At 46.6% G+C, this 9,312-nt stretch overlaps 3 protein-coding genes across 3 annotated transcripts; all 3 read right to left on the bottom strand.

Moving 5' to 3' along the window:
* Window positions 1–3,885: 3,885 nt before the first annotated feature.
* Window positions 3,886–4,572, bottom strand: LOC149375195 (uncharacterized). The gene has a single exon (XM_089589983.1). It carries the CDS (start codon window positions 4,570–4,572, stop codon window positions 3,886–3,888), a length of 687 nt encoding a protein of 228 aa, XP_089446109.1.
* Window positions 4,573–4,641: 69 nt separating this feature from the next.
* On the bottom strand, window positions 4,642–5,532 carry LOC149375194 (uncharacterized). The gene has a single exon (XM_089589981.1). The coding sequence runs from the start codon at window positions 5,530–5,532 to the stop codon at window positions 4,642–4,644; it is 891 nt and encodes a 296-aa protein (XP_089446107.1).
* Window positions 5,533–5,577: 45 nt separating this feature from the next.
* Window positions 5,578–5,919, bottom strand: LOC149375193 (uncharacterized). The gene has a single exon (XM_089589980.1). It carries the CDS (start codon window positions 5,917–5,919, stop codon window positions 5,578–5,580), a length of 342 nt encoding a protein of 113 aa, XP_089446106.1.
* Between the last annotated feature and the right edge of the window lie 3,393 nt (window positions 5,920–9,312).

The raw sequence follows: 9,312 nt of genomic DNA, 5'->3' as shown, positions 1-9,312 counted from the left end.
CCTATTATAACCACACTTATTTAATTATGTTGCAGGTAGCTTCGATTTTATGTCGACGCCACATAGCGGATTTTACTGAACTAAAGAGAAAAGCTGGCATATTTTTGCAAAACTTTGAGCTCATTTATTGCTATTGTTATTAAATTTTTTGAGATAAGAACTATACTAAAGTTATCTAGGAAGTGTCATAAATCAGTGTGCAAAATTTCAACAAAATCGGTTCAGTAGTTTTCACGGTTAGCGATTACAACGGTTTTAGCGCTTCTGCTTTATATATTAGTAAGATATTAGTAAGATGAAGAAAATAAGACGCGCGTTTTGTTAAACATTTACCGATCTTCAAAATTCGAACATCTATACTGACCTATGAAACAATGAGGACCAGAGGGAAGCGTTCATTTCTACACCCCTCGTTTTGCGCCTTCGCAAATTTCAGCGCATAAGGTCTCTAGACCAAATTTACGCAGTGGTGTCAGAGACTTGTAACATTTTTATTGTTTAAAAAAAAGTCTCCTTGCTTGTATCGCACCAACATAATCCCCCTGCGCGTCTCTGCCCATACGAAACGATTGAGTATGCAGAGAAAAAAATACTTATGGAAGTAAACAGCCACCGTCCCCAGCACATAGGAGCATCGCATCACACGTTAATAGACAGTATACTTTCGCAACGCATTCATATCATCCTCATACGTGTGTACGTACACCTGCACATGTGAAGATGGAGAGCCTTGCTGCTTTGCGCTCGTTGGGGGCCCTTGGAACATAAGGTGCTTAGTGTCTGGGTGCAAAGGAGGCCAGGGGCGGGAAGAGAAGCTACGGGGACGGGCCAAGTCACGAGACTAGCCAGTGAAAGTGTCGGCGATAGATACAAGTATATACTTACCCCAGGTCGGGATGGAAGGAGAGAGGTGCGAGGATAAGCGCCTTCCAGCCTTACTTGTTCTGTCATGTGATGCTAACGTGCTTGCACGCACACACACACACACGCGTGCTATCATGGCTTTTGCGGTGGAGGCTCCTCCTCTTTTATTTTCTTGTTTTGCCTCTTTGCAAGGCTGTATTGGAAACTTTGTCCAAGTGACACCACAGCTCCTGGGGGTTAGTTGTGCATCGATTGGAATAGACTATCAAAATTATATGTCCTCAGGTTATTCGGAAATTTTTTTCTCGCAATACTTCAAACTATTTGTTTCATTGGCATGTACTTGGTATTCGATGTACACGTATTTTTTTTGAAATAATACGAGAAAAGTATCTTATCACTGAGCAATTCATTGTCAATCTGGTGATAAATGTAATCACGTGGATATTAAAAACAAATCTTTGGTTTGGTGGTCAGCGAGCTTTCTACTTTCAGCTGTCCATACGTCAATAAAATTTTTTGGTCATTTCAACAACATTCCTCAAGAAGCAGCAGTTAAATATTTGGAGTAAAAACATCACTTGCTTTTAGTATCAACACATTTCTAGTTTACAAATAATACGTTTTACTGTTGTCGAATTCTAAAATTTATTTAATGAATTCCGGGCTTTTTAATGTATTTTGATTACTTAAAAAGTTTTAACTCGAATTGTAAGGAATTTATTGGTAGCCCATTTTTCGTTGTTCATGTAACTGTACCTTGTGTATTTTGTGCACGACAACATAAATCACAAAATGTAATTCCATCTTTCAATATCTGATTGACAAGAGTATACATCACTAACAAGAAGTGTAACTCATCTTGAAATTAATTGTGGGTTTTTCCGACAACGTGATGAAAAAAAAATGAAAGGTCAATATAGCTAATTGTAACAGTGAAATTTTTTATTAAATAAACAAACTGCAGCCTACTGCAATGATGTGAACTTTGAGTGTTGTAAGAAAAAAGTAATATTGATTCTCTAGCTTGCGTTATTAATATAAAAATATGTATTTGGTTATTAAACGTATATTGAAAGAGAATTTCTTGAGCAATATGAAAATGAATTAAAAACTTGTCTAAAAATTTTATTTCACAAATCCTCAAATTGAATATATAGTTTATGAGATTTACTTCTCTAAAACAGTTAAATTTCGAAAATTAGTTCTTATGAAATTTAATAGGCAAGTGTAATAATTATTTTGACATTAATATGTGAAAGTAATAATCATATGTACGGTAGTAAGAGTACATATATTTCAATCTTAAATAAGTATGTTTATAAGAAAATTTATTTAAAATTTTATAAGAATAGTGATAATAATGGTTTTCTTATGGTTTTTTGGATGTAAAAAAGACGCCCTAACAAAAAAAAAATTTTCTTCTATACTTAATATAAAATCTAGTTCGATGTTAAAAAGGTTAATTTAGGATGACAGATTCCTAAACAATTTTTAGCGTAGGATTTAGTATTAAATTTTGAAAAGCATTTGTTATACAATTTCTAAATATTGTTACAAATCACATGAAAAATGAAATACATTGTTGTTGAAAAAAAGTTCTTCCCATTGGTTAAAATATTTATTTCTTCTAGTTATGGTGTTGTTTTCATAGATAACTAATTTTATTTTTTAATGCACTGGTTTAAAGGTATGTGGACTTTGAATCATATTATTTTTAGTAATTACTTTTGATTGAATATTTTTTATTAACTATTCACATAAAAGACATATTATGATGACCAAACAGATGAAATTTAATGTAGTAGAAATGTTTTATGCATCGGTTGCTGGTGGCAGGAATTGGAACCCACAATCTGTTGCGTAGAAATAGAATTTTTAAGCTGCCCACCGAAAGAAAAATCATGTAAGTACTAGAGAACGTCAAAAACTTATTCATATAATTTAGTCACTCCACTTTCAAAACAACAGCATCACGAAATTTGATACTTATAAAAAACAACAAGGATATTATTTACAGATTTTTATTATAACATATTTAATAAATTACTATTTAATCAACAGCAGTAAACAAATTTCATAAATTGATCTATAAAGATGTATGTATTTTTATCATACTAATTAGGTTTTTTTTGCATAATTTTATTGAAACTATACTGATTTAATAAATTTACTCTAAAATTGTTGTAGAAATGTTAAACACTTACAATATTTTTCTAATAATGAATATTTATTAAAAGATCTCTAACAAAATTGAGCTTATATTCCAAACAATTTTATTTTAATACATTTCCATACTCACATTCATTGCTTGGATCTTACAATGAATGTAAAGACAAAAAATGTTAAATACAAGTTTTAATACTTAAGATTTTCAAAGTAATACTGTTTAATTTAACTCCTTTATTCATTTCGAACAAGCACAAAAAACTAAGAGAGAGGCACACGGATTATATAGGATATATATATATATATATATATATATATATATGTAGATGGCAGGTGTCGTTGCGTTGAGAGCCTTGTCTTCTGCCTGGCCTCTTTCTCCTAGGTCGAGAAAGACGGTTGTCGGAGCTCGAGCATGGATTCGGTGGCGCCGCTGGTGTCCGTCTAATGAAAGGAGAGAGGGCGCGAGAAACGAATTCCGCACAACCCGCCCGCCTCGTTTCGTAAACGACTTTAGATCCCGCCCGCCGTGCCTGGGCCAGATTCATCCACTGGGTCCTGCAACACATCCTCGCTGATGGTGTCGGTTTGGATGGGTAGCAGAGACAGCTTGCTGACGGGGCGGACGTACTCGCCGGTGGCAGTCCGGATGGTGGCGGCTCGTACGAGTCTGTTGGGGCCGGGATGGACGGAAATGATGTGGCCAATCGGCCAAGCACCACTGGATTGAAGAAGCGTGTCGTCTATTAGGGCGACGACATCGTCAACCTTGAAGTTTCGACGCGGGACCCTCCACTTGGGCCGTTGTTGGAGCGTGTTTAAATACTCGCGACTCCAGCGGCCCCAGAATTGACTTCAGATGCCGTGGACAAGTTTCCAGTGGGCCAAGCGATCGAGCGTGTCAGACGTGGAGCTGGCATCGATGACAGAGTTCAAAGGGCCGCCGAGAAGAAAATGTCCGGGAGTGAGCACGTCAAGGTCGTCGGGGCTGCCGGTCAACGGGGTGAGAGGGCGGCTATTGAGGACTGCCTCGATGCTGGTGAGCACCGTATAAAATTCCTCATAGGTGAGGTTCCGCGGCCTGACGGCACGGCGAAGATGATACTTCATGGATTTGACACCGGCCTCCCACAGTCCGCCAAAGTGTTGTGCTCGAGGAGGAATAAAGTGCCACGTGACTCCTTGGTCCGCCAGTGAGCCAGCGATGCGCTCCCACTGCAACTCTGCCTCCTGGAGAGCTTCTCGCAGTTCTCGGTCGGCGGCCCGAAAGCAGGTGGCGTTGTCGCTCCAGACTTCGGATGGCCGACCACGTCTGGCGCAAAATCTGGTCAGTGCGCCGATGAAAGACTCGATAGAGAGGTCGCCAACGAGCTCGAGATGAGCTGCTTTTGTAGTCAAGCATATGAACACAGCGACGTAGCCCTTGCTCGTGCGGATGCCTTGGCCCTTAGCGCTGAGGATATTGAACGGGCCGGCATAGTCAACGCCGGTGCGGGAGAAAGCACGACCGGGAGTGATTCGAGCTGCTGGCACAGGCGCCATGTGTTGCGTGGCGGGCCGAGCCTGTAACCGAGCGCAGACGACACACTTGTTCAACAGGCTCTTGAGTCGTCACCGCCCGCCAATGATCCAGGCTTTGCGAGAGACGTACGCGCTGGTGAGTCGGACTCCTCCATGAAGCGCTCGGGCGTGAGCCCAACGGATGACCAACTGAGCGAGTGAGCATTGTCCGTCGAGAATCGGGGGATGTCGCTCGTCGAAGCTGAGAGCAGAGTACTGGAGGCGACCGCCAACTCGAACGACATCGTTGAGATCCAGGGGATCCAGGGGCAGCAGCGGGTTCTTTGCGGCCACGCGGCCTTCCTTCTGCAAGCTCTCGAACTCGAGAGCGAAAGTCTGCCGCTGGCTGAGATGGGCGCAGGCGAGATAGGCGTCGCGCAGCTCGATGGCAGTCAAGGGCGCAAGGACCGGAAGAGCAGGATTACGACGTGTCTTGCGGCGGATCCATCTACGCAGCCGAGCAACAAAACGCAGAAGTCGATCCAGATCCGAAAATAGGTCGACAAAACTTGCAGCGACAAGCCGAGTGGCGCAACAGGTGTGGGCGATCTCCTCAGAGGTGGGTTCGGCAGGGCTCGAGAGGCTCGTAACTTCGACTGGCCATGAATCTGTGGGTTCTGCGAGCCTATGAGGGCCTTCCCACCACAGGTGCATTTGTTGGAGTGTTGCCAAGTCAGTGCCTCGAGATGCCACGTCTGCTGAATTCGAGTCCGTGGGAACATGCCTCCAGACTTGCGAGGGCAGAATTTCTTGAGTGTGGGCCACGTAGTTGTCGACTAACGAGTTTTTGGTAGGTTCTGACGACCGAAGCCAGTGGAGCACGATTTGGGAATCGCTCCAAGCGTGGCAGCACTCAAAACTCACGGCGTACTCTTCGGCCACCATGCGGAGTAATTTTGCTGCGAGCAGGGCAGCTCGCAGCTCTAATCGAGGGATGGTCATGCGCGCTGGACGAGAATCATTGGGCTGCAGGCTCTTGATGGTGTTTCATTTGGTGCGGGATATCAAGACGCGCACTCGGACGCCCTCGACCGGATCATCAACGCGCGAGTAGACGACGGCTGCCATCGCTCGACGACTGGCGTCTGCGAATGCGTGGAGCTGCAGAGTAGCTGAAGGGTGATAACCGATCCAGCGAGGAATGGTAAGTACGGCGACTTTCTGCAGCTGGCTCAGAAATGCGTGCCATCGCTGAGTCATGGATGTTGGCACAGCCTCATCCCAGTCCAGTCGCGCCCGCCAGAGATCTTGGATGATCAGCTTGGCGACGAGGATGACGGGCGCGATCCACCCGCAGGGATCGAAGAGTCTGGCAAGGGCTGACAGCATATTGCGCTTTGTCTGATGTGGCTGTATGGCAGGTGGAGTGAGGTGAAAACAGTCACCGATGGGGCCCCAGCTGACGCCAAGCTAGCTAACGAGGCCGTCCACTCTGAGCTGTCGCCAAGATGGCCTGAGGCAGGAGTCTACGGGGAGATCACGCAGGAGCTCTGGCTCATTCGCGACCTATTTCTTCTTGAGAGGGAATCCGCCAGCTCTCAGCAGGCCGATCAGCTGATCGCGACGGAGTCGCGCAGTCTGCACATCGTCAGCACCTGAGAGGACGTCGTCGACATAGCGATCGCTCTTGACAATCGGCGCGGCTTCGGGCCACGCGTGACCTTCGTCTCCGCAAAGCTGCAGAATCGTGCGCAGAGTTGAGTTGAGTTGAATTTATTTCATCGACAATGGACTCAAGGTCCTACAACGCCGAGGCATAGTGTATATATAATAAAAAAAAACAAAATGACTGAGCTAATACAATGGCATCAGCCTAACAAAATTCGCATTAATAAATCATAAAAAAGAAAAAGTATAACAAAATAAAGAAATAAACTTTAAGGAAAGAAAATATAAATATATATACACACATACGCACATAACCATGCATTCGCATATATACATATATATATTCAAAAAGAAAATATATAAATGTATATATATATATATATATATATATATATATATATATATATGAGAGAAGGAAACAAAAACAAAAAAAAAAATCAAATATAAAAACATAACAATTTAGTAAATAGTAATGCGCTATGAGCAGAACACTTGCAAACTAAAGTTGACCAAACGTCTTATCAAAAAAGTAACTGTAAAGGAGCACCCTGAAACAGGGCCGATCGTAGCATCGGCGTAGATCATGCGGAAGAGTATTCCATAGTCGCGGACCAGCTACGTGGAACGAATTTTGATAGTAAGAGGTGCTAGCATATGGGATCACCAAATCAAATTGGGAGCGACGAAGGGAGCCACAATCTCCAAGAGGCCTAAACTGGAGTTGATTAGCAAGGTACTCAGGTAGACCATTCCGCAAGATCGAGACCAAGAGGCACAACGAGAGGTACACTCGTCGCTCAGTTAAAGGCAGTATACTAAGTGCTCTGTATACAGGGGTGATGTGTTCGGAACGACCAACATCGGTGAAAAATCTTAAAGCAGCATTTCTGCAACGAGACAACTTAGTAACCAAAACACCTGATAGGTCCAATGCAATGCCGGAACAGAAATCAAAATAGGGGAGCACGAGGGCATTCACTATATTCAGGCGAATTGAACGGGGCAAGGCGTCGCGGCATCTCCGAAGACGAGCGAGGGCAGCATAACTCTTTTGAGAGGTTTCAGTTGCAAAAGGGCCCCAAGAAAGGGTAGAGTCAAGAGTGACACCAAGCAGCTTAATTGTATCGCTAATCTGGAGCAGTTGGCCATCAAGGGTAGGGGCATGGTTAGCCTCACTGAGAATGGTGGACAAATTTCTTCTAGAGGCAAACCATGTGGCAAAAGATTTGCGCCAGTTAGGAGAAAGACAATTGTCATGATATAGATAAGGAGCACTGGCCTCGTCGTAAGTCACGGTAAGCAGCTGAAAATGCCTTGGTGGGCTTGACTCGTCCATGCTCCATAGAATCCGTTGGAGATCCACGTCACGTTCATCGACAAGTATTTGCCGAAACATCATCTTGATGTTCGCGCAAAAAGCAACTCGGTGCCTTCTCCAACGCAGCAAAACGATCGGCAGGCAGGTTTGAAGCTTCGGTCCAGCATGCAGTGCGTCGTTGAGGCTGTAGCCCGTTAAAGTCGGTCGTGATGCGTTAAAGACGACGCGCAGCCTTCTTCGTCGGTCGCCGGCTTGCCAGATGCCGTGATGCGGGATGTAGTGCACTGGCCCGGGGGACGCGCGCAGCTCGGCGTCGGTCAGCGGCCGCATGTGCCCACAGCGAAGATACTCGTCCATGAAGAGGACGTATTCAGCAGCCATCTCGGGGTCACGTTGCAGTCTGCGCTGTAAGGATCGGAGGGACGCCCTCGCACTGGGCAAACTCTCTCCGAGCAGCTCGGTCCCGCTGCGCTTCAGTGAAAGGCGGACGATGTAGCGTCCATCAGCGGCTCGGCGATGATGAGCGAAAATTGTCTCGCACTCGGCGTCATCGGGTGACTGACGGACCACTCGGGGGAAGTCTTCAAGGTCCCAAAACCGCTGCATCAACGCTACCAACTGATCATGCCAGGGCGGGGTGCCAGCATCTTGAGTCGTAAGGCAAGTGGCGATCGGGGTTGGGATGGGGTGACACGATACCCGACCGGTCAAAGTCCAGCCCGCGACAGTGAGCTGCCCGATGAGATTTCCCTGTAGCAGAATCCCTGGCCGCAGCAGGTGAGAGTACACGTCGGCGCCGAGAAGTATGTCCACATCACCCGGTGTCCCAAAGTTTGGGTCCGAGAGGTCTGGTAGGTCACGCCACAAGTCTATGACCGCTGGGGGCAGCGGTGCCGAAGGAGTGAAAAGTCCTAATCGAGGTAGGCAGTGTGCAGTCAGATGCAACTCCCATGCCGAGTTCCGGGTTTGCACCTGTAGCTGTGCGATCATCGGCGAGCAAGTGACGCCGACTCCGCCGACGCCCAAGATGTTAGTGTCAGTTGGCTCGAGACGAGCGCCGAGCTTTCGAACGAGTCCGGTGGATGTGATCGAGATTTCCGAGCAGGCGTCGACGAGTGCCCTGACGGTGATTGTCCGCTCTCGGGTCCCCTTCAGCTGGACCGTGATCGATGGAATAACGGCTAGTCACAGCTGCGAGTCGACCGCCGGGTCGATGCTCTCCTTGGAGTCTGTGGTGAGTCGTGCTCGCTGGGCCTGAGCGCTTGTTGACTCGGGGTAGGCCTTGCGTTTACGGCTGCCGTCGTGAATCGAGCTATGATGTCTCGCGCTGCAGTGCTGATGTACACCTTGGGATGGGCAGGAGTGAGCGATGTGGCCTGACCTCAGGCAGTTGAAGCACAGCTTCGATTGAGCAACGAGAGCCCAGCGTGCTGTCTCATCCAACTGAAGAAAACGACTGCAATGGCCGATGTAGTGAGAAGCATGGCAAGCAGAGCAGTCAGCTTTGGCTGCCTGTGTGGCGAGAGTCCTGTGCGTCCTGTGGTTGCGGCCAATTGGTGCTGGCCCGGCAGGGCGGCCACTCGATGATCGTGAGCTGAATGAATCGCTCGCTGAGCGTAGGCTGCGCGAGGCCTCTACTGAGGTTAGAGAGCGGCCACGCCTCCGCAGAAAGCTGGACAGGTTGGCGAATGTGGCTACTTCTCCAGGCGCCAAGGCAGCTGCATCCAGCTTCTCAAGCTCGTCCTCCCAGGCCCTCCGAGTCGATGGGTCCATGGCGGTGGAGGCAAAGGAGATCA

The sequence above is a fragment of the Copidosoma floridanum genome, unplaced genomic scaffold, assembly GCF_036245765.1.
Source record: "Copidosoma floridanum isolate Cflo_tuat_1 unplaced genomic scaffold, Cflo_Japanese_pri ptg000011l, whole genome shotgun sequence".
NCBI lineage: Eukaryota > Metazoa > Arthropoda > Insecta > Hymenoptera > Encyrtidae > Copidosoma > Copidosoma floridanum.
Note: the sequence above shows the minus strand (reverse complement) of the source record. Positions and strands in the feature narration are given on the sequence as shown.